At 42.7% G+C, this 25,621-nt stretch overlaps 1 protein-coding gene across 1 annotated transcript in view; it reads left to right on the forward strand.

Moving 5' to 3' along the window:
* GAA1 (glycosylphosphatidylinositol anchor attachment 1) overlaps window positions 1-24,459 on the forward strand; it is a 28,964-nt gene extending 4,505 nt beyond the window's left edge. Inside the window, exons 6-11 of the mRNA XM_075675452.1 lie at window positions 4,607-4,806; window positions 5,188-5,341; window positions 8,114-8,179; window positions 12,433-12,623; window positions 15,062-15,214; window positions 23,550-24,459. Coding sequence (XP_075531567.1) covers window positions 4,607-4,806; window positions 5,188-5,341; window positions 8,114-8,179; window positions 12,433-12,623; window positions 15,062-15,214; window positions 23,550-23,808 — 1,023 coding nt within the window. The 3' untranslated portion in view covers window positions 23,809-24,459. The remainder of the gene's footprint in view (window positions 1-4,606; window positions 4,807-5,187; window positions 5,342-8,113; window positions 8,180-12,432; window positions 12,624-15,061; window positions 15,215-23,549) is intronic.
* Window positions 24,460-25,621: the final 1,162 nt, after the last annotated feature.

Below are 25,621 nucleotides of genomic sequence, written 5' to 3' on the forward strand. Positions count from 1 at the left end.
TTCGGCCATATCTGTATGGTTGACATTTCAAGATAGTGACAGATGATCATTCTCTTTACTGGCTTGTTGGACTGCGGGATCCTTCTGGATGGCTGGCACGTTGGGGGTTTCGCCTTCAAGAATATACCTTTTCTGTTGGCTACAAGAGCGGTCGGTGTCATACCGATTCCGACTGCTTGTCTAGTCTCCCGTCGCCACAATCCCCTGCTAACGACGATGACTTCGACGAATATCTTGCCAGCATTACTGAGTTTCCTGACCTCAGCACCTTTAATTGTGAAAAACGCCGTGATCCTACACTCGTACCCCTATTGGAGGCTGTCCGCACATCAGGTCAGACAACGTGCTTCACGCTGTGTGACGGCTTGCTTTACAAAAAGAATTACTCTGCTGAAGGCACTTCCTTGCTCCTAGTCGTTCCCAAACGCCATGCATGATGACATCACATCGGGCCTCCTTGGCTTTGCTCGCACGCTTCATCGATTTCGCCAGCGCTTTTATTGGCCGAAGCTATGGAAGAGCATAAGACAGTACATTGCAAGTTGCCCAGGTTGCCAATATCATAAGAAGCCGGCGACGCTTCCTGCAGGGTTTTTGCAACCAGTGAACTCACCTACCTTACCGTTTGAAAAAGTTGGTATCGATTTGCTCGGCCCCTTCCCCAAGAGCTCTACCGGCCGTCGCTGGATTATTGTTTGCGTTGACTACTTGACGTGCTATACTGAGATTGCGGCACTTACCTCTGCTACTGCCACTTATGTGTCGTGCTTTCTGATTCATTCTGTCATCCTGCGTCACGCCGCTCCGCTTGTTGTTATAAGTGACTGTGGACGGCAATTCACCGCCAACATTGTCGAAGAACTGCTGCGCCTTTGCGGTTCTACTTATCGCCATTCAACGCCGTACCACCCACAAACAAATGGCCTCACTGAACGCATGAATCATATGCTTACCAGTATGTTGTCACTGTACATCTCAGCTGATCACAGGAATTGGGATGCTGTGCTGCCCTTTGTCACTTAGGCATACAATACAGCCAAGCACAAAGTAACTGGGTATGCGCCTTTTTATCTGTTGTACGCTCACAGTCCCCAAACATTATTGGACACAATTTTGCCATTCACACTGAACGAAGACATCCATTCCCCAGACCTTGTGTCGTTCCGAAGAAGTGCGTTGGCTAGCTCGCTTAAGAACGCTCTCTTCGCAAGGTTCAGCCAAGCCACGCTATGACGCCCGGCATATACATGCCACTTTCGATCCTGGCGATCATGTTTTACTGTGGATACCTCTACGGATAAAGGCTTGTATCGCAAGTTCATATCAACGTACAGCGGTTCATTCGTTATGCTCAGCCGATTAAGTGACGTCAACTATGTCATCGCAAAACTGACCGCCAATAAGTGCCGGTCACAGAAGACTCAAGTGGTTCATGTGGCCCACCTGAAGCACTGCCATCATAGGGTTCCCGAATCAAGAACTACCAATTATGTGGTTCCCTAACTTGCTCGACGAGCTTCGTCTGCACCGGAAGAAGATGTTACGCTGCATGGTGGAGCCGAAGAAGAGGAGATTGTAGAACTGCGCGCGGTATAGAAAATGCCTGACTGTTTGCGATCTCGTCTCTATGCCCCATCGATCATCTTGTAAATAAATCCATCTCATCCGTAACAATATCTTTGTAGAATGCTAAATTTTTAAGCTTGTTTGCAATAATTATAATGACACTGATTAATTTATGATTCTTTATTTGCATGTAGTTTAGGGTAGAACTCATTTGAAGAGAGTGCAAATATAGGCAGCAACTGATTTTTCAAGCTCACTTGATTATTCGGGCCTACCCGCAGCACCACTGCCCACTCTAGAAAATCGATGTAGAAGAGCAACCCACGATTTTGCGACCTTTGCATGAATTTTTGAAATCTTAAGGTTGACAGGTCTGTGGCATGTACATGATGCATGTGGAGCATCGCCAAATTGTTGTTAGGACCACCCATTATTCTGGTATGCATGGTCATCATCATTAGCCTATTTTTATGCCTACTGCAGGATGTAGGCCTCTCCCTGCGATATCCAATTACTCCCATCTTTTCTAGCTGATTTCAACTTGCGCTTGCAAATTTGCTCATTTCATCACCTCACCTAGTTTTCTGCTGTCCTCGACTGCACTTCCCTTCCCTTGGCACTCGTTCTGCAACTCTAATGGACCACTTGTTATCTAACTTATGCATTACATCGCTTGCCCAGCTCCATTTTTTTTCTCTTAATGTCAGCTAGAGTATTGGCCATCCCTGTTTGCTCTCTGATCCACACCATTCTCTTCCTGTCTCTTAACGTTACGCTTATCATTTTTGGTTCCATGCTCTTTGCGCGGTCCTTAACTTGTTCTCAAGCTTCTTTGTCGACCTCCAAGTTTCTGCCCCATATGTTAGTACCGGTAGAACACATTGATTGTACACCTTTCTTTTCAATGATAGTGGTAAGCTTCCAGTCAGGACCTGCCAATGTCTGCCTTATGCACTCCAACCTATTTTTATTCTTCTGTACATTTCCTTCTCATGATCAGGATCCGCTGTTAGTTGACCTAGATAAGCATACTCCTGTACAGAATCTAGAGAATGACTGGTGATCCAGAATTCTTGTTCCCTTGCCAGGCTTTTGAACATTATTTTTGTCTTCTGCATATTAATCTTCAACCGCACTCTTACACTTTCTTGGTTAAGGCCCTCAATCATTTTTCGTAATTTGTTCCCCAGTGTTGCTGAACAGGATAACGTCATCTGCGAATCAAAGGTTGCGGAGACATTTGCTGTTGATCCTCACTCCTAAGCCTTCCCACTCTAATAGCTTGAATACTACTTCTAAGCATGCAGTGAATAGCATTGGAGATATCGTGTCCCCTTGCCGGAACCCTTTCTTGATAGGTAACTTTCTAGTTTTCTTGTGGAGAACAAAGGTAGCTGTAGAATCAGATTTTTCCCAAGATATTCGCATATGCCACCTGTACTTCTTGATTGCACAATGTATGCAAATATGCTCAATGACATTCTGTAAATAGGGAGCCAGTTAACCATTTCATTCAGTCCGCTGACTGTTAGTATTGGCATTCTAACTGCCAAGCTGTACCTTTTTTGGTGTGTGCACTAGTTTGCCTAATTAAGAGTGTTCGTCTTCGAAGTTCACCTTTGCCTGGTGTCCTGCTTGCGTCCTATTACTTGTTACAGTACTGTGAGTATGTAAACAGGATGTTTTAAAAATGGGGTAGCTGCATGATACCTTCTGAGGAATGAAAAAAGAGAGTTCAGTGCATTTACTTGTTTGCTTAAGTTTCTTGCTTAGGGGTCACCAAGTAACCCTTTAAAAAAGAAGAAAAGAAATTCTAAGATATTACATGCCAAAACCATGATCTGATTATGAGGCACATCATAGAGAAGGACTCTGGAATAATTTTGACCATCCAGAGTTCTTTAACATGAACCCAATGCACCGCACACAAGCATTTTTGCAATTTGGCCCTATGAAATATGGCTGCTCTGGCCGGGAATCGAACCTTTGACCTCTTACTTAGCAGGTTCAGCGCTGAAACCACTATGCAACCATGTGCTGTAGGTGCAAGCCATTTTGCTGACTATTACGTTGCAGGATTCTTTAAAGGGCCCCTCACCAGGTCTGGCCATTTTGAGCTGACAAGCGCAGAGCATACATTGAGCGATAACGATCGCGTCTGCAAAGTATTACATCGCTACGTGCCACGGAAAGACCTGAAATTTTGAACCGAATGCCGTTTTTATTTCTCCTCTCGACCGCTGCGCTCTAAGCCGGACGGTGACGTAGTTGTGCCCCTGCGCCTACATAGTCGTGTTTGCAGTGTGACGTCGCTCATGGTGACGTGAATTTGAGGCTTATTGAAGACAACATCTGTTATCTGTGCGATCTGTTGCTTGAATTGACGAATTGAAGTTTAGAGAAATAATAAAACACACAAACGGAATGTCTGCGTGGTTTGTGTTTTACTTTGCACCGAAGCAAGAGAGATGTACTTCCGCTTCATCTGCTTGTTCCCATGGTCGTGCGTGATCACGCTCTGCGAGCTGCTTGTTCTGCCTCAGTATTCGTGTAGCACTGAATTATACCGCTAGTCATGTGTCCTTGAGCACATCGCGCAAAATCGTGCACTGCACAAAGAGACAACAGCTCGTGCGCGACACCGTCAGCGGAAATGTGTAGTGCCGGGAGAAAAAAAGCAAGAAGGAAAAAAAAATGAAGGCGGGGCCTGTGATGTATGCATCACGCGATCCTCGAGGTCTGGTATGGGAGAACGCAGGGAAGGAATTTCGCTTGCGAAGGCTGAACGGGGCGAGTGGACAGAGCGTCTTGCTTGGCAGTGGAGCCTGCCTGCTGAAATCATGGTTTCACAGCACTAAAATATTTCTATCTCTGCTATTAATGAGCTGATTTGAAAAATTTTTGTGGCAGAACGCTCCCTAGAGGACACGTAACAACTTCCAGCATATAACTGAAATTTCCTACAGGGCTTGGTGAGGGGCCCTTTAAAGCAAAAACCTCATTCACTGCTTGTGCTAGAGCATAGCTGTGGTTTTTACAGGTGTCTCCCTATGACTTACAACCTTTTGAAGGCTGGATGCAGTCATTTAAGACCATGACAGCCATGATGGCTGCTCAAGCATCTGGTCAGCCAAATGGGGGCCATGGACTCTTTCATCGTTATGCTATCCAAGCCCTGACTTTGGAAGGTCATGCAGATGGAGTGGCCTCTGTTAGTGTTGGATTTGAAGAGGTTGGCAGGTGAGTATTTTTTTTATTCTGTGTTCTGCATCAGTTTTTAACAGCATATATTTTAGGGCTGCTGTTTCACATCATATTTGTGGAAGTTAAATCACTTTTACCGTAAATATCAGTGTCGTGTAGCTGCTTGAATTCATTGACATTCTTTTTAAATGTGTTATGTTCAATTTCTGTGCTTTATTATTGGCAATGCATATTCGAGAGTTTGAAAGAGAGTTGGTGATGAATGAATTAGCCCGAAATTAGGCTTCTGTATGTCGCTTGAGCTTTTCATTTCTCGAGTTTCTTATCTGCATCTGGAAACTAAAATCTTTGTCACATTGTACCTTGAAATTCTATGTGAAAGGCACTAATAAATATGTTGATGACTTCATTTTACAGAGTGCTTGAAGGTGTGTTTTCTAGCTTGAACAACTTGCTAGAACGATTTCACCAGTCATTCTTCTTCTACTTGCTGCCATCTACAAGAAGATATGTTTCTATTGGATTGTATAGCCCTGCATTTGCTCTGATCGGCCTTCCAGCTTTACTGAAGGTACGACATTGTAAAATTTATTGGCACATTGTGCGTCAGGCATCTTGCTACGCTTTTATTGTTGGCCAGTAAGTTTTTAGAACATCTTTGTTAGGAAAGAGTATAATTCTTCAGAATTATCTGAAAGTTCAAATTAAAGTACTTAAAAACATAGGCATTTTGGGGGGCTTTTGAACATGGTTAAGTGGAATTCCTGAACTGAAACAGGAATTTAGTTAGCCAATGTTGAATTAGCAGAAGTCAGCTGTGCTGTAGTGGTGGCCATACTTTCTGAAAATTTGATCGTCAGTTCTTAGGGCTGTAGGGATAAGCCGAGTCAACCCTTATCAGAATTAATTATTACCAAACTTTTAAGGTAAGGTATGGTTATTAATTACTTTAAATTTGTCTGGGAAAAAATATTTGCTATTGTGCACCTACAGCTTATATAAGCCACAGTGTATGGCAAATGTTTATTATAATAAACATTTATAATTTATGAATGTATTATTATAATTAACACCTTTTCAAAGATGATAATATCAATCGGGCCCGGTGACCTACCGTGGTGGCATAGTGGCTTTGGCATTGCACTGCTAAGCCCGAGGGCATGGGATGGAATCCTGGCCGTGGTGGCCACATTTTGATGGGGACAAAATGCAAAAACGGCGATGTATCGTGCATTAGGTGCTCTTTAAAGAACCCCAGATGTTCAGAATTAATCCAGAGAACCCCTCTATGGCGTGCCTCATAATCATCGTGATTTTGCACATAAAACTCCAGAATTAAATTGATCAGAACCGGTGTAATGTAATGATTCTATTTCAATGCTATTTCTTTCCGTGCTTGGTCAGTGGTCCGTGTGGCAGTATGCCTATATTATCACCAGGATTGGCCAGCCATAAACCTTGATGATAAGCAAGAAACAGAATTGAGCTAAAGGAATCCTTACATTACGCTGGCGCAGGTAATCATTTTCTTTTGCATTCATTCTTCAATGCCTTTGCTACCAAAAGCAAGAACAGAAAGTAAACGTGAGAAAACGAAACTCGTTCTATATTATGTAGCAACCTGCTTAACCATGATGCATTTGCAAGGTGGAAGCATCCTGTGTGGGTACCAGTGGCATATTTTATTTACTGCATGTGGTGAAATACAATCAGATACTGATGTGCTCTTTTTTGTTGCCACTATGTTGATCATTCTTTTTGTTTTATGGAAAATGTTGTGCCAAGACGCATGCTTTAATAAATAACACATTCACTGAAATAGACTTGTAAGCAGAGGGAACCCACTAACAGCAAAACTGCATGATAACTGATGGGAGCAAAATACATAAAAGAAAGTAATAATTATTGTGTGTGTAGCACATTATCAGTTACAACAACAGAGGTATTCTTTACCTGGTTGCCAGGACAGGTCTGAGGTTTTCACGTTCTATGCATGTGTTTTTATTTAAGGGCATTAGTCTGAGCTTCAGTAAATTAGTTCAGGATTACTGACTGTGTTGTCATTATCTTTCCTTATATGTGCACCTTGCTTGTATATATGTATCCTGGCAAATGCCCTTGTAGCCATCAAGTTTTCTTAAATGCACATTTTAATGCACTCATTCTCTTTGTAATTCATTGGTATCATCAAGAAAGCACCCTTTATTAGAACTGCTGTGATGGATGTAACTTACGAGGGGTAATAATATGCTTTTCCCACTTCTGTGTCATGTGATCTTTAAAGCTTTTGTTTAAGTGTTGAATAATTACGTGTATGTAAATGGCAGCTTTCTGATTTAAATATAATGGGCTTTACTAGCGTATTTCTTGTTCCTTGAGTTAATTCGGTTTAATACATCGATTTGTTAGACAGCAGTACAGTACTTACTAGAAATAGTGGCTGTTGGCATCATTCCAATTTCACCTGAAGTGCTTGCAGTCACCCTTTCAGCAGAAGTTCCACTGCTGCTGTTCATTGTAATGCTGCCAAATTTCAACTTTACAGTCTATGTATTTGGTATGCTGTTGGTTGCAGATTCAAAGCTCGAGTATAGGGTGCCATCAATAAAATTTCTGCACCGAAAACAGCACTATAGCATGCAGGGTAGCAACTGTAATAAACAGTTTATAGTCTGGCACATTGTTTCTAATGATGCTACCCATCATCATTCATCTAAAAACATAAGTGACAAGCTCTTACAAAGAGCAAAAGGGCAGGCTTCCTGTGTGAATGAACATGGATGTACTTCAGTGCTTCAGCGTAGGCACTCCTTTACATTACAATAGTCCTTCGTGCACTACTCAAGCAAGCAATAAAACAGGCATTCTTCTCTTGCTACTTATTATCATCTCATTCTTGTTGAAGTCAAGCGGCTGGCATTGGAAAATTATAGTAGGACACTGAAGCAGTTGCAGGTCCCTTGGACAATGCAGGTTTCCTGTAGGATTGTCATTTTGGTGCAGTAAGGAAGTAGGGCTGCTATTGGCACCAGGCTATGGTTAGCACGTTAGAAAGAGAATAAAATACATTTTCAAGGAAAAAGACAAAAGTTTGGCCAGGGTAGTATATAGTTTGACCAGCTAGTTCACACAAACTGAAGGGAAGCTGGAAGTGACTAAGATGACAGTGATGTCTCAGTTTCGGTGTCAATGAAAAGCCCATAATGTGACTGTGCATACGTTTGTTTGTTGCATGGAATTTACTTGCATTTATGTTTTTAAAAACAGCTGGCAGAAAATAATTCGGCTGTATATTTTCAATGTTTCCCTGCATAACCTTACACACATATTTTTGTTCCTTTAGGCAGGAGTTCTGTTCTTGTCTTTGAGTGGGGATCCGAAAAGTGCTGGCACGACCAGTAATCAAAAGGTGACTGCTTCTGTTCCACTCACTTCTAAGGGGATGCTGTTATGCTGAATAGCCCTTGAGCTGAACAAATAAAAAATATTCTTTGAGTGTGCAAATTTTAACATTCTCTTGACTCTGTCGTTACCATGTCACACAACATTATTCAGTTTGATCAATGGCTTTTCAATATGCTGCCAGCCATTGACATTGGAATTCTTCTACAAGCATTGCCATACACTATATAAATACTGAATTTTTATTTTGTTCAGATTTTAAGTCTTTGGCAGTTCAAGGAGTTGAAAAATAAAACTTCGAAAAAATGCATCACTCAAATCGACCCCAATTGGTGTTGCACTTTCCAAATACAACAGTGCAAAATGTGCGCTTTGACTGGCCATGCTGAACTATTTTTGTTGGATTACTTAGTTTTTACTCTAACAGCTATGCTGCTTAAATGATCCCCCAAACTTTGTGACATGCTCTCATTCTCATGCTCGACTAATAGTGAATGCAATTTAATTTTTCTCTGCAGTGAGTCGTTTTTATTCCTTAGTCTTTCAACAGCCTGTATACAATGTATTATGAAAAATTGCTGCCTGTAGTGTTCTCACTCAGGCAGGTGCGTACACTCAATTTCTTTCTGCATAAGCTTGGCTAGTGGTTGGATCTCGTACTGATTTAACACAGCGTGGGCAAGCAGCCTTATTCTGTACTAGCTATACCTGGATGCAGCTCATGGAGGCTTCGGCGCTAATTCAAGTTGAGTAGGGCCAGCTTGCTTTTGGAGAGAAGCCGAAAAATGCATGTTTGGGTGTGTTGGTATTCCATTTTAGGCTTTTAACACACAAAAGACATAAAGACAGTATGATAGACGTAGGTAAAGTTTTCCTTTTCACAGGCATCACACAGGTAAAGTTTTCCTTTTCACAGGCATCACACATATATATGAGACAAACCAGCTTGCGCAAGTGAATTTGTACATGTTTATAAATCATGACATCAAGCAGCATAAAGAGGATAACAATCGATGATAAAACCAAGTTATGAAAGTGCTAAGCTGCAAGATTATGAGATTAGTCTTTACTGCCATATCAATCAAGCCACTCTCTGCATGTGGTTAAGGTAATCAACTTTTTTTTAGAAAGGTCCATAGATTGTGCACCAACGCACACGTCCCCCATACTAGCAATTTTCGCCACTTCCATGATCTTGCGTGTCGTTTGCGTAGCACTTCTGCATATTATACAGCACTGTGCATACTGGGGATCACACCCATGGTTTCTGCAGTGGAAGCTAAGATTGCCCACACCACTATTGTGTGCGTGCTCCCACTATTCAGGCAAGTGCATCGTCCCTTCTGTCCAGTGCTTTTTTTTTCACATGACAGCGGTAGCCGGTAGACAATGTTGGTCTCACATTTAACAAAGCCTTCTTTGTGGTTTGTCTGGCAACTGCTAATGCTGCGGTAGCTGGTCTTGCACAGACTTGAAAGCTTTTTTGGTGCGGAGAAGACTACTTTCACCTTGGTGCTGTTGTCGGTCTTTTTCAGCTTATGTGAAACATCATGAATATATGGTATCGCCGCACACCTTTTTAGCTTTCCACACTCCATCTGTGGTTCAGTACGTCAGATTGCACATTCTGGCAGGTGTGTTTGAACATTTTTTGCAAATCTTTGGCTACTGAGGTGATCACTGACTAAAAATACCCGGCATTTTTCAAGCGGTCAGCTAGTTCAATAAATTGCTACGACACTTGTGAAAGCAAGAGCAACGAAGTGTATTCATTAAAGTTAGTTTGGTGATGCCTCGTTTTACCATCTTCGAGTGGCCGCGAGCTTAGAGAGGAGCACTTCGTATACACCTGCTTTACTGCCCCTGTGTCTTTCGTGCACTAAAAGGCTAAGCTGATTGAGGATGTTTATGGAGTGTGAGGAAGGTAGGGGAAGTAGGGGATGCCTTTTCTGACAGTCCTGGCTTCAAAAACATAAAAGAATGCAGAGAGAACACAACTTTCAAGGAATCAATACAAATGCTTCCTCCATGATTAGTAATGTACAATGGAGCGAAGGTTTTTCCACATAGCATAGAATCGCCTTGGCTAACAACAATCTAAGCGAATTCTACATCACTATTTTTAGCGTGGTCTAGCCCAGAGAGGAACTGTGGGCAAGGGGCACCTACCGTATGGATTCTTGTAAGGGTCGCACTTTTTTTTTCTTTCTATCATGGCGATGTGTGGCCTTTACACAGGGGTTGGCCATTTGGGTCCATTTTTACTGGCCTTGCATAATCACAGTAATCCCTTAGTACCAAAAGAGCTAACGCTATAGTTTTCCTAATACATTCATTTGTTCACACTTGTGTGCCATGCACCTGGTGCCCGTCTAGACCTCACCACTGTTAATATTGCTGCTGCTTAGGTCTGGCTCAACAGCACACTCTTTGATACAGCCATCCTCCATGCCATCCATGGAAATACATGTGCCTGTAACTTCAAAGCTTTTCACAACAATGTCTGAAGACATGCATGCCATGCACGGTGTCTTCATACATGTGAAAAAAATTGCTTTAGAATTTTGGGCTGCCAAGTTGCATTTGCAGCTCTTAGGATGAGTGTGGCCCATGTTAAGTGTACTACATGTACGGTATATTGTGCTTTTCAGATGTTTCTATTTTTGGTTATTTACAGTAAAAACACAAATAGTTTTTGTTGATACTGTATGGGTGCTTTGAAATTTCAAATTTAATTTTCAGAAACTTTTTGAGCAATTACTTTAGCTGAAGTTTGATGTAGCACAGTGCATGTTGTGACTTACATTTGTAACGAGATGATAAAATATATTTAAAAAACACACACACTGAGAATGGACCCATTTCTAGCTACAAGAAAACATTTTTTCAGTTTCAATTTATTTCTTTGGTAAATTAAGTTTACTAAAGTAAATGAGGAAACTGAAATTAATGTCAACTTTATAGCTATTTCTTTGAGGTCAGTGGACTGTCTTTGTCGAAAGAATGAATTCATTGCTTTTATGTTACAACAGAAAACTTTGAAAGCCTGGGTGTTTTGACATAATTGAAGGGTTGTATGTAATGGCTACTTTACAACATGTAACGCGCATCTGTCTAAAATGCTCATGTATGTCAGCTGAGTAATGTCTCTAATCTGTTCTGTGTCATGAATTGATCAGCAACAGCCTCAACTTCTGTGATGCCTGAGGTCAGTGGAATGGAGCATAGAGCTTTGTTAGTGTTGGGCTGCTAAGCCCGAGGTCGCAGAATCGAATCCCAGCCACGGTGGTCGCATTTCGGCTGGGGCGAAATGCAAAAACACCCGAGTACTTAGATTTAGGCGCATGTTAAATAAACCCAGGTGGCCCATATTTCCAGAGTCCCCAACCACGTCGTGCCTCATAATAAGATCATGGTTTTGGCATGTAAAACCCCATAATTTAATTTAATAGAGCTTTGTGCTTTATGCTATTGAGTGATCACTGTAACTGCAATGATGGGGAAGGCCTTACACTTACAATAGCTACCAACATGATTAATGAGAAGAAGGGAACCACAGGGGCTCGATTTTTGTTATCACCTTATAAAGCCAACAGGCAATGAAGCAAAGGAAAGCATAGGGGTAATTAGCTGTGGTTGAAGTTGAAATGTAGAAAATAATAAAGAAAAGGGGGGAAATGAAAGTGGGCGAAACGATCACTTGTTGTCGGTGGGAACTGTACCCACAACCTTCGCATTACGTGTGATTAAGAAACTTGAAAACATTTGTGTGGGACAAAAGTATTATTTTTGGGTACATGTTTGTATGTTCAAATATGATCAAGATGTCACTTACTAGCTCTTACTGCCTATTAATACAGTGTTTCTGTACAGTTCAACTGAAAACGTTTAATTTTTTTCGTTGTGCTATGTAATGCAGAAAAGCAAGCGCCTCACTAACAGACCTGTTATTAGAGTTGTGGAAATGAAAGTATTGTATGTAAGGAATGTAAATTTGACAGTAGAACGTTCTAGTGGTGGATGCCTATGCCAGTGGTATTGTTGTTGTGTGGGCTTCTGTGCCTTTCGTCATGGAACTTCACATTTTGAGCTGATGTATCTCCATAAACAATGCATCGTTAAATGTCATGCATGGACGTCCAACACTTGAGCTCCTGTGACTGTATTGATCCTTACTTTAAGCATAATTTTATGTAGCAATGTTTATAGCTTTCCTGGCATTTATGATGAGTTTAATGTTCTTGTTTTTCTTAATTGCAGACTGCATCACCCTGGTCAGCTTTGCCTTGCATGACAGTGTCACACACTGTTGGTTTCTTGCTGATGATGGCGCCTCTGTACTTTGATCAGTTAGGACACCACTTTCAGCTGTCAAGCCAGGAGTCCTTGTACTTTGGATATGTGGCTGTGCTGGTCCTTTCACTATTTCTGCCATTGTTTATAGGCTCAAGGTTTGTGAATTTCATGCATTGATTAAAGGCCGAGCTTGTGGTTGAAGTATGTTCCCATTTTAGGAAATGATAAAAGAACACTAAAGAGAAGCTTTATATTAGTTAATACTGATAAAGTATCGTTTCCAAGCTCTATTTTTAGTTGCACAAGCATCGAGTGGCACTCTTCTTTCTTGCGCAGCACTTCTGGTTCACCTCCTGAGACCACTGAGGACGAAATAAAATAAATATAAAAATAAATAGTACAGTACAAAATTTATGGGTTTCATTATAAATATGATATCAGAGCATAAGTTTAGTTACAAATTGAGTTACTGAAGTGTATGGAATAATTATAATTAATTAGAAATCACTGATTACCGCACACCAAAGCACAGAAAGACTTTAGAAACCCTCCACGTGAGCACGACCTTGGCAAAATTCCTGGAAACCTGGAAGTAGAAAGCAGAATGGCGTCGTACACAATAAGGTGGCATGATATTTAACCAGTTAATTAATGGAAGACTTTTGCCTGGCATAGACTGAACATGTGCCTAGCAGAGCGGATGTGACGTCACTCCCTCCTCTCTCGCTTCTTCCGGTTCTCACCTGCTCGCTCATTCGCTCGCTTGCTCACAACAGCTGCTCGCACACGCTTGTTACATGTTCTGATGTCGGCACTGGAGATGGCACATAAGGTGCACTTTGTGCACTGCTCGCTAAGGGCCTACGCCCCACCAGGTTGCACTAGCTGTGCTTCCTCCTCGCCCTCCCTCGCTCCTCACCCACATATCGTGCCAAGGGAAATACGTTCGCTCACTTAACCTAAAGAACACCAACGCTGAGATGTGATTGCCATTAAGAGACCCCTAAGTCAAAGATTAGGGTCGTCTACCATTTTTTCTTTAATTTTGTGCTAAGAGGTTGCTTATTAGAAGAGAAAATGAAGGCCAAAATAAATTTTTTAAAGTTTTGCACCGAAACCCCAGTGCTAGTACATCAATGTGATGTCACAGATTTCAAAGCATTTTCCTTTTTTTGGGTCATTGTAGTACAGTAGAAATTTGTGAAAATTGCTAATTTCGGTCTGGCTCTTTTAGCTCTCTAGTCCAACTTCTAGACATATAACTAAGCCCGAGAAGTCATCGTTAAATCTACGACGAACTGGTGGGAGAATTTTCAAGGCAGGGTCGCCCTCCATTCATCTATCTATCTTTTCTGATTTACCACGCCTCCTCTCAGTGCCAGAGCTATTTTTCTGGGGGAAGGGGTGGGGGGAGGGGGGTTGCAGAAGGTCAATTTAATATTACAGCTCAACTTTTCTCCTTTGTGCCCCTCTAAAGCAGTTACCGTTCAGACCTTTGAATCCTGTTTTTAATGCGATTAGCATTCTTAGCCTACTTTCTCCACTTTGTGGTTTGCATTGTGATTCTAGCCTCTTTAATCCAGAGGTCTTTCTAATGAGAAGAAAGACTTGAAAAACTTCGGTGTTGGTCGATGTCAAACCTGGGTCCCCGAGCTCAGCAGCCTAGTGCTGTATCTTCTCGGTCATGATCATGCGCTGGGCAATGAGGGATTAATTCTCAGTGTTAGCACTCACTGGCATGCCATCGGTGCAATCTTGCAGGCCATGCAATAGGAGAGGGACATTGCGCGCGTGCCTCTACATGCTGCAGTGTGTCCAGAGAGAGAAACTTGGCTGCAGTACACGGCTCATACATATGCATCTTGGCGGTGGCTTTTTCAGTTCTCTCTATTGACCTTTAAACTGGGACACGCGATAAGAAAACAATGGTGATACATTATCAAGTGGCATTTTGAACATGCGCCTGTACACGCTCTCATCTATCATCCACACACCTGAGCTTTCCATTGTGTTTGACGCCACAAATGGCTATGTAAGAGTGCATGCTCCTCTCAATAATCAATCTCCCACCACCAAATTACATGTGCACCACCACTTCAATGCCAATTGCATTAACGTTGATCAACGTGCTCAAAAGATGGGTTCTGTCTGAATTTTTGCTAACTCTCATTCTCTTTCCCGAATCAAATGAGGCTAGTTGTAATCCAGGATATTGCGCAAGAAAGCATTGCAGCCACAGGTTATTAACAATGCATTATTCAGTGTGCTTGGGCTAGCAGAATTTAATTCTAATGAACATTGCTCAATTTCACCCACTGTGGTGGCTCAGTGGCTATGGCATTCTGCTGCTGAGCACGAGGTCACGGGTTTGATTCATTGCCATTGCAGCCATATTCTATAGGGGCAGATTGCAAAGACACTTGTGTACCAAGCTTTTGGTGGTCGAAATTAATTCGGAGCCTTCCACTAAAGCAGCTCTCATAGCCAACGAAAATTGTGAAAGTGAAAATTGCTCTGTTATGTTAAGCCCTACAAGTCAGTCAGTCAGCAAATAAATCAATCAATCAATCAGTGTTTCTTCATTTGATTTCAGGAATGGCATGGAAAGGGCTGCGCATAAATGTGCCATGCTGCTTGCATTTTCTACAGTGGTGTTTTCTTTGGCCTTGGTGAACATATCATTGGCCACTGCTGTCACTGTCATTGCTATACCAGTGTTGGTTACAGCAAGTAGTGCAAACAACAGGTAGGTTCGCTTATGTATTTTGTAATGTCTTGCTTTCATGTCTTTAAATCGCTTTTGTTACATATATTAGTTGCACAGGGTTTATTTGTACAGTCTCAGTGTGCTTGTTCTTGAACTTTGCCATGCTATCAACTGCTAATTTTATAATTTTATTACTCTAACTTGGTATTGAGTGAGGCACAATGTAGGTTGTACAAGGCATGTGTAGTGTATACATTAATTTCTGGCAACATGCTCATGCAGTGAAGAGTCATCTTTTAGAGCGCAGCTCTTTGGCGTCCGTTCCTGGGTTTCGCGTCGTCGTCGGCGTCGGCGTCGTCGTCGGCCTCGTAACCTGCTCCGCCCCCCTTTCATCCCCCCAGCGCTAGCAGCGACCGACTGATACCGCTGGATGCCGCTGACGCCGCTAGAGAGTCAAGATAACGTGACTGCATAGAACACCGTCGCCGCCATGCAGAAAGAGTATCAGTCAAAGGCATCAGTCAGTCGCTGCTATCTCTTCCCTCCTCCCTTTATCGTGTTGTCCGCTTGCTGCGCGCGCTTCTGCCCCCATCGTTTGCCGCTGGGTGTACACGCCGCCCCCCTCCGCTTCCGCTTACTGCTGGTTGCTCTCGACGGCGGCGATGAGCCTCCGCTTCGGCGGCGCGAACTGCAGGGTCTTCTCGGCGGCGGCGATGAGCTTCTGCTTCAGCCTCGCTTACTGCTGGTTGCTCTCGACTGCGGCAATGAGCCTCCGCTTCGGCGGCGCGAACGGCAGGGTCTTCTCGGCGGCGGCGCTTAGCCTCTGCTTCCCCCACGGCTGTGACAACCTCGCGAGGCACTTGTATAGATCTCGTCTTTGAGAATCAAGCATTGGTGTACCAAGTCGAACATATATCAGTCTATTTCTCCGACCACAAAGCTTCCTTCATGGCTGTCAAGAACTGTTAGTGGAGTCTTTGTTAAAGGAATACGTGTGAAAAAGAAAAAAAAAATTCTGTGATAGCGCATACATGTGTTGCTCGATTTCTTTGCCTCAATCTATCCAAAAGGTGAAACAGCTTATTTGCTGCGCTCAAATTTCGCATTAGGAAGTAACGTAATCGTCGGTAATTTTTTTTCATGGTGACCATCTTTGGACTTCTTTTGGCAGCTGTACTTTCTTGGCAGTAGTTACCACAGTATTTTGATTACAATGGAACACCTTTTTCAGCAAATGGTTGAATATCATGACAAAGAGCTTTTCATTTAAATTTTTACATGTAGTGTGGCGAAGTAAGTGCATATTGTAAATTTTTCATGATGATGGGGTCATGTCTCGCAATCATGCAACCATATCATAAGAAGCCAACAAACACTGACACCAAGGACAACATAGGGGAAATTACTTGTGCTTAATAAATGAAATAAAGAAACGATAAATTAATGGAAATTAAAGTGGATGAAAAAACAACTTGCCGCAGGTGGGAACCGAACCCACAACCTTCGCATTTCGCGTGCGATGCTCTACCAATTGAGCTACCGCGGCGCCGTTTTCCCATCCACTTTCTTGAGTATTTGTGTGTCCTAGTAGAACCCTGGGAGTGTTAGCCAGTGCCACCACTCACAGACCTTGGCGGCGGACGTGGAACGTCTTTTTTGCCGCAGGCGTCACGAGAATGTGATCTTTTAGGGTGAAGGCAACTGGTCAATAAACCCACATATGCTACCTGAAGGCATCAATGTAGACAAAGTTTAAAGAAATAATAAAACACAAACCTAGTGTCTGTGTGTTTTTCTTTTACTTCGCAATGCAGGAAGAGAGGTGTACTTTCATTTCATCTGCTTGTTCCCACGTCATACAGTCGTGTGCGCTGGGAGTGAAACTGTGTTATTTTCTACCATGTTCCAGCATGCAATCATGCCCTGTGATAAGCTTGCGTCTGCCTCAATGTTCGTGTAGCACTGACTTATACTGTTAGTCAGGTGTTCTCGTGCACAGTGCACAAAACAAGACAAGCGAAACAGCTCGCGGGCATGACCGTCGGCAGAAGTGCATTGTGCAGAAAAAAAGCAAGTGAGAGAGAAAAAAGAAAGGTGGGGCCCGTGAAGTATGTGTCACACGATCCTCCAGCTCCGGTATGGGAGAACGCCGGGAAGGAATTTCGCTTGTAGAGGCTAGACGGGGGCAAGTGGAGAGAGTGTTATATTGGCGGCGACGCTCGCCTCCTGAAATCATGGGTTTGTGGTACTGAAATATTTCTATCTCGTCTATTGATGAACCAATTTGAAAAATTATTGCAGTAGAACGCTCCCAAAAGGATGTGTAGCAACTTCCAGCATATAACGAACATTTGCTGTGTGGCCTGGTGAGAGGCAAACTACAATCGAATTTCATTTTGTAAAAAACCTTGTTCATGTATATATAGAGAAGAATTGGTGCAGAATTCAACGTTGGAAGTGTGAGTGGTTGCATCACAGAAAGCTAGTGAGATCAGTGTTTTAAATACTGAAAATAGAAAGGAAAAAAATGTGCTACCATTATTGCTTGTTGAAAGTGACCCAGAAAGCCCCTCTGACATTGCCTGAGACATCTACTTGTTGCTTTGCATGTAGAATGCATTTCATCCACGGAGCTTTCTGCATTTTGGGGGCAATAATGGCCATTTAAGTACAATTAAGGAACTGTGTGATTGCCAGTCATATGCACTTGCTACAATTGCTTTGATGACACATCTGTAATATGGTAGAACCTTGTTCCTAAGGTTTCAAAAGAAGCGTGAGAAAAAACTACTAACCGAGAAAATGTGTGGGCCGAAGTAACTAAAAAATTTAAATGTTGAGTTGAGTGAAGGTTGAAGATTAATATGTACAAGACAAAGGTAATGTTCAATAGCCTGGCAAGGGAACGAGAATTCATGATCGCCAGTGAGCCTCTGGAGTTTCTACAGGAGTACATTTATCTAGGTCAATTACTCACAAGGGACCCAGACAATGAGAGCGAAATTTACAGAAAAAAGATTGGTTGGAGTGCATAGGGCAGGCACTGTGAAACACTGACTGGGAGTTTACCACTGTCGTTGAAAAGGAAACTCTACAATCACTGTAATCTACCGGTGTTAACATATGGGGCAGAAACTTGGAGTTTATCAAAGTAGCTCGAGAACGAGTGCAGAAAGAGCGATGGAACGAACATTGTTAGGCATAATGTTAAGGGGGGATGGCACCCAAAACACCGTTTCTCAAGCATTGAATACTTTCTGACGAAGAACATGCCCAGCAAATGGCAAGCTTGTAGTTGCACCACAAGTGAGTAAAAAATCGTGCTTCTGATGCACACCCACTTGTGAAAGTGGGCGTGCCCTCTGATAAAGATTGCTTACGTTGCAATTTTCACTTTAAATGAAGTAATGCAAGAATAATGCAAACAACGAAGGAAGGCCAATGCAAGTGTCAGAAAAGGTTTCCGAAAAAAATCTGATGCAGATAATGCTGCAGACTATGCCCCAGGTGCATACCAGGATGGTTGACAAGTTGAAACTTCAAACAAGATTTCTGAATATGCTGTTTTGACTTGTATAAGGAACATTTTCTATGCAATTAGGGAATGTTTTTCTTTGAAATTTTAACCAATAATTGTTCAAGGCTCTTTGCAGAGACTGAACTAAAAACAATTTTTACTGAACATTTTTTATTTACCAATTTCTCGATCCAAAAACCACCTAATTAGAATGTAAAACCTAAAAAAGAAGATCATATTTGAGAAATGCAATTATGAAATTTATTACCTTTAGTTCAGTAAGAACCTCGTGTTGTCAAGAAGACTTGAGAGCACTTTCATTGGTCTAGAAGGAACGGTTATTTTTTAAGTGTTCCTTCGCCAAAGTAACAAATTTGTTTCATTTATGTTTTTATATATGCCCTACTACTCAACCTTTTTGGTCTAATTTTCATATGGAAGAAACAGAAACACATTTGTATAATTGAGAAAATGTTGAATTGTTTGGTGCCGGTGGAAGTTGAGATTTTCGCCAAAAGCGTTAAAGTTCTTTGTCCGGGTACCTTCCCCCTTAAGAGATAAGAAGAAAGCGGAGTGGATTGGGAGATCACGAGAGGCAGTGCGCGGGTGATGCATGGGTGCGATTCAGAGCAGCAGCAGCCGCCGCAGACAGACCTCCGCTCATGCAGCAGAGCAAGTAACACTGAAGCACAACAGTAGCGGCTAGCAGAGTGGGCAATTGTTGAAAGTCGAATCTATGGGTCAAGTGCATCAAATTTTATACATGACTCATCGAAGGCTCTACTGTAATCGCTGGTGCTTGCGTGGCTTTCAGAAAGTACTACACAATTCACATCGTGCACACAATCAGATTACATACAAATACTCTGGCACCATCTCGTAGCTATCGTCACTGCAGAATACATGTTTCATGGCACTACGCTTTGGTAACGCTTTTGCCATACCCTCCTCCTCCGTTTTCCTCCTCACACTCTCTTTGCTATCGCCATCTTTCATCTCCGCTGTGCTCATTCGCTCAGTTACATCGAGGGATGCCGACGCTTGACACAGAAATGGGCATATAGAGGCTGCACTCTCAAAATGTAGCTGGGCAGGTCATGTAATGCATAGGGTAGATAACCGGTGGACCATCTGAGTTACAGAATGGGTGCCAAGGGAAGGGAAGCGCAGTCGAGGACGGCAGAAAATTAGGTGGGGTGCTGAAACTAGTTAATTTGCTGGCAGAAGTTGGAATCAGCTAGCGCAAGATGGGGGTAATTGGAGATCGTTAGGAGAGGCCTTCGTCCTGCAGTGGGGCATAAAAGTAGGATGATAATGATGATGATGATCAGTTGACATTTACGCGTTGACATCTAAGCATTGCGCGGATCGTAGCGTCACGAGACGCCGACGCGCGTCAAGCTGGTGGGGTTCCAACGACCCGAGACGCGTTTTGTTATGCTCCTATTCCCTGTTGTATATTAAGACGGCGACGGGAAACCGAAACGAAATCGGGCTAGTGGGCGACATCAGAATACGATGCCTACGATGCCGCCGTAGCTAAGCGTGGCGCTCACATCGCGCCGCCTGCAGCAGGGAACGGCGGCGCGTTCGGGTTATCGCCTACTAAAAGCGTGCAGCACACTTCCAACGGCACTACGTCCCACGCGCTGTAAAACCGATAGGTGAAGGTGCTGTGCTTATCGCAATGAGGTTAGCGGCGATAGCTGTGAATGCGACGTGCGAGGACCCGGGAGGAGATTCGCTGGTAGAGGAATAAGAATTAACCTTAAAACACGGAAGCTTGGGTGAATTTGTAAGACATGATGAAATAACTGCACAGCGCCGAAGAACCATGATAGACGAAAAGAACAGACTGGACGAGCGCGCCGGCGTTTTCACGCGAGACGGGCGAGCGAGTATTGCAGGGAAGCTGATGCGGCGGGCGGCTGCTGTTCTCGATCACGCGCGCCTCGCACCTTTTTTGTTTACGCGGGATCCAGCGACCGAAAAACGTACCATACGATCGCAGTCTGCAGCAGGGAACGGCGGCGCGTTTGGGTTATCGCCTATTAAAAGCGTGCAGTACGCTTCCAACGGCACCACGCGCTGTGAAACAGGCGAATATGCTTATTGCAGTAGGGTTGGCGGCGATAGCTGTGAATGCGGCGTGCGATGACTCGGGAGGAAATTTGCTAGTGCCTCATTAAAAAACTGAGTGCACGCCGGCGTTTTCACGTGAGACGGGCGGGCGAATATTGCGGGGAAGCTGCCGTGGCAGGCAGCTACTGTCCTCGATCGCGCGCGCCTCGTGCATTTTCTTGTTTGCATGCGATCTAGTGGCTGGAAAACGTATCGTACGATCGCAGTTTGCCGGTTTACTGAACGTTGGTGCCGAAAGATCGTGTTTTCCGGGAACGTATGAACTGGTAACAAGTAAGCGTAGCCCAATTGAGTGATTTTTCGTATTCTCGATCGCGAACGTTGGCGCCAGAAAATCGTACGTAACGAGGTTCTACTGTAATTCATGTGTAGTGCAATTTTTTTGCTGTTGGCTTCAACTCCTTGATGGACACAAGAAGTATCATTTTATCTGAAGCAGTATGTTTATATCACACATCGCTTCAATAAGTCTAATCTGAAAGCTGATAAACTTATCGCTTAAGCGAAAAAGAAATGGGGCTTCTGTATGTAAAACTTACCAATCGCCCCTTTGCTGGAAGAGGGGATCCTCGTATGCACTGGTCCAGACCGTCCTCAGCGCAGAAGGCATTGAATGCATTGTTATGATTCTTGAGAATGTGGTGACTTAGTGACAAATTTAGAGAATTGCCATTTGCTGCATCGTGCTGATGTGTAGCTTTTCTTAAATTTTTTATTTTTAGCTTATGTCTTGCAATTAGCATTAATTTTATTGGCACCTTTAATCCAGCATAGCATAGGCAGCCAGCTGGTTAAGCTTCCTGTCTTTCCCTCTCTTCCTCTTCTCGTCTCCATCAAGCAACACTTATGTGCCCTTACTGCTTTCTAGATTCTCATAGCTGTCTATGGAAGTAGCCTGTGTACACTAGTACACTGTACAATTAGCATGTGCTTGTTTTGCATATTTTCATTGTGTTTGCGGAACACACTTTCTACCGTAATTGTCTTTCACAGCTGCCCAGTATCGCAAGAGCTTTTGGAAAAAATATGCTTCTTGGAAACCGTCAAAGGCTTGTGTATCTCATGTGTATCCTCACCAAAACATTTCTCGTGTGAGTCATGCTGGTGAAAGGATAATGTATTATTGGTAGAAGTGGCCATGGCAAATTGGCACGCTTAGGTCACTAAAATTTATAGTGCTCACACCTGTCATGAACACATGCCTTCAAGTATATTCAATGAACATATATTACGAAAAATGGCCATTGGGTTTTTCTGTCTTCATTTTAGCGCACAAAATAATTTTTTCTAAAGAAAGACTGCATTTATTATTGTGGCAGCTTGAATAAAGGCAAAATAACTTCTATTAAATATCATACAAAGAAGCGGAAGCAAATTGTGCTATCTTTTCACCGTATCAATAAATATGAAATTAAAAGAAAAAAAAGTTCCAACAAGGTCCATTAACATAGTCACACAAAAATGGTCAATTGTAGCTGTATCTCGCCACTACAGTGCTGTGTTGTCCTGAGTAATTAGGAGTGGTATGTTCTGTTGTCCATCAGAGAGTTAAAGTGGTTCATAGAATACTTAGAGGGTGTCTCACCAGGCCCCATTGCAAATTTTAGTTTTACACTGGAAGTTCTAACACGCTGTCTCCAGATCATTTTACTGAAATAAGTTTTCAAATATGTTTACTATTGGAGGAGATAAAACAAAATTGAATGCCTTGTTGCCATACTGCCTGAAAGCGAGTGCGATTGCCAACAGAGACCTCTGCCCTCTGCCTAGAATAGGTTCCACAAGGGATATTCCCCTCCTCCTCCCATACCAGAGCTGAGGTCTGTGTCGGGATCACGTGACAAGCCCCACCTCCTTTTTTTTCTCTCTTCCCTTTTTTACGGCGTGGCACATCGTCCGCATTGGACAATTTACTGAAGTAATGTGCCATGATGAGTGTCATTGCTAGGACTGTCATAAGAAGCCAACAAACACTGACACCAAGTAGAACATATGAGAAATTACTTGTGCTTAATAATTGAAATAAAGAAACGATACATCAATGGAAATGAAAGTGGATGGAAAAACAACTTGCCGCAGGTGCGGAACGATCCCACAACTTTCGCATCGGATCGTTCCCCACCTGCGGCAAGTTGTTTTTTCATCCACTTTCATTTCCAGTAATGTATCATTTCTTTATTTCATTTATTAACCACAAGTAATTTCCTCTATGTGCTCCTTGGTGTCAGTGTTTGTTAGCTTCTTATGATATGACTGATAAAAATCGGGCCCCTTGGTTAACCCTTTGTCCTTCTCGGTTATTGCTAGGACTGTGTCTTACGTCATGCCGTTTGTGCGTGTTACCTCGACTCTTTGGCTAGGAGCAGTGATTCCTCGAGAGAGAGGATGCACAGTGATTGGTTTGAAATGTCTGCTGTTCTAGTGGGTGCACAGTGCTGAAATACTTTGCAGACACGAGTTTAAGCATGTGAAGCATGCGCTGTGTTTAAAATGGCCAAACCTGGTAAAGGGCCCTTGAATGAACAACTTTTCATATGATCTCAATATTGCAAAAGTGCTGTGGTAGGTGTTTGAGTCACATTGCGAATTCCTGCTGGTTTATTATGCTGACTGAATTAAAGGTACCAGGCAAATCACAAGAGCCAAACTTAGTTTTGCTCTTTTGTCCAAATTTTCTATTTTTTAAACTTGCATTTTCTTGTTTCTCTATTTCAGGGGTATTGTCCTCTTTCACAGACTCCTGCAGCTTTTAATTCATCCATTTGTGTTTAGTTTCTTAATTATCTTTATGCACGCTATGAGTCTTGATGGATGGGAGCCCCGGTTCATTCAAAGCAACTTATCTTACTCATTTTTGGGCCACAAGAAAATTGTTATGTTTTCGGTGGAAGACTGGCTTCTCTACGGCAACTGGACATTTGTCATAACTTGCTTAGGCCTTATACCAGTATGGCTGCAGATGTGGATGGCATGATTTATCCCTCCAGTGTGTTGAACTTGTGTTTTTGCCTAAAAATACTTTGTGCACATATGACACACATAGGACCATAGGAATCATTTGTGGCCATTGTTGATGGAGGATGGGTGGTAGGGGTCTGTCCTAGTGCCTCCTTGAAGATTATATAATGGATAATTTAATAAATTATCATTTTTCATGATGTGGCTGTGGTGTGGGTTACTTTAGGGTGTGGTGATTAGTCAGTACAAATGTTTAAGTAAAGCTATGACTGTAGTATCACTTTGCGAAGCTGGAAATTGCATGCAAAGTAATTTGTCTTGGAAATATGACTGCTTAGTAAAAATATTTTTACTCATTGTTGTCTTTAATTCATTTGTGAATGTAAGGTTAAGGAACGGTAATAGATCGAGCCCCACTGGTACATTGTACTTCTTAAATTGGTAGTAGGTGCCTTTTCCTAATAGCACAGATTGTGACTCTGAATAGGCAAAGTAAGTGTCCTTGGAAGGTGATGACACCATACTCAGACCCCTGGAGCAGCCACCTGTAATGTGATACATTGTCAGAATGACTAGTTAAACTAGTTCTTTGTTTACTTAATAAAGGCAATTACAGTTCATGTGAAGAGAAAGGAAATTTGGAAATGTGAAATAAAGGAAAGATGTAGTTGCTGTGTATTTTTTCAGCAGACTGTGGCACAGGCCCACAAATTATACTGATGCTTTCCTTTATTCATTTTCGCCTTTCATCATTGACTTGCACAACTGGTATTTACTGTGTGCAACAGAGGGCAACGTATGATAAAAATGAGAATCAAAGGAAAAGAATTGTTGTGGAATGCTTTCTCAAATCTGCAACTGCATTTCAGTGCCACACTTTCATCAGAGAAGACTTTAAAAAGAAAAGGTAACACTGTACTTGTGATTTTGTCTGCTAGCAAGGATATTTTTTTTTAAGTGAACAGCTTTTCTTTTCTTCCCTTTTTGCTACTGTGAGAGTTTTCCTGGATGCAGTATCTTGTCTAAGAGAAAGAGCATTGCCAGAGCGCTGGAGACGGCTTTATCCATCTCTGTGGAAGGCATTTGCCTTCTGCACTGCCTTGAACAACTGGCGAAACCAACTGGAGGGGGAAACAGTAGTGTTGGAGGAGAGGTTTTGCCACCACTTGTGGCTGCCATTGCTTTAGAAGCTTCGCCGTTTGCCTTGCTGTTTGCTTCAGCAGTGCTTTTTTGCTGATGTTATATATAAGTGCAAGGATTTAATGCATTTGCATTCTTAGAGTACTTCACGCACTTTCCGAGGGCCAACTATCTATATATGTATGTTTGTGTATAACTATTTTCCCACCTACCTGGGTCACTGGTAGTCCATGGCTGAATGGATAGCGAATTAGGCTGCTCTGCTGAGCGAATTGAGTTTGAAACCAACCATTGAACCAACCTGGGTTACTAAGTATCTGGCAATGTATACATATGTGCCACCCTTCAACGAACCTCTTTCACAGCAAAAATGGGTTAGTGTAGATGAGGGGCTGGGTTGATCCTGCTTATCGAAGAAACTCTTTCACTGCAATTTGTAGCATTGTGTATGTGCCACTCGGTCTGTGCTGCTCTTCAGTGAACCTCTTTGATGCCAACTTGGGTCACTGGGTATGCACCAGTATGTGTGTGCCGTTCCTCAATGAACGTCTTCGATGCCAACTTTGGGTACTAGGTATGTGAATGTGCTGCTGTACAACGACAAAAAAGATCCCTCAAGTTTCTCCAACGCTGAGCGGAATTGAACCCACATCGCAAGGTTTCTTTAAGGGCAGCAACCCGTCGTTTTT

This window comes from Dermacentor variabilis, chromosome 1 (genome assembly GCF_050947875.1).
Source record: "Dermacentor variabilis isolate Ectoservices chromosome 1, ASM5094787v1, whole genome shotgun sequence".
Classification (NCBI taxonomy): domain Eukaryota; kingdom Metazoa; phylum Arthropoda; class Arachnida; order Ixodida; family Ixodidae; genus Dermacentor; species Dermacentor variabilis.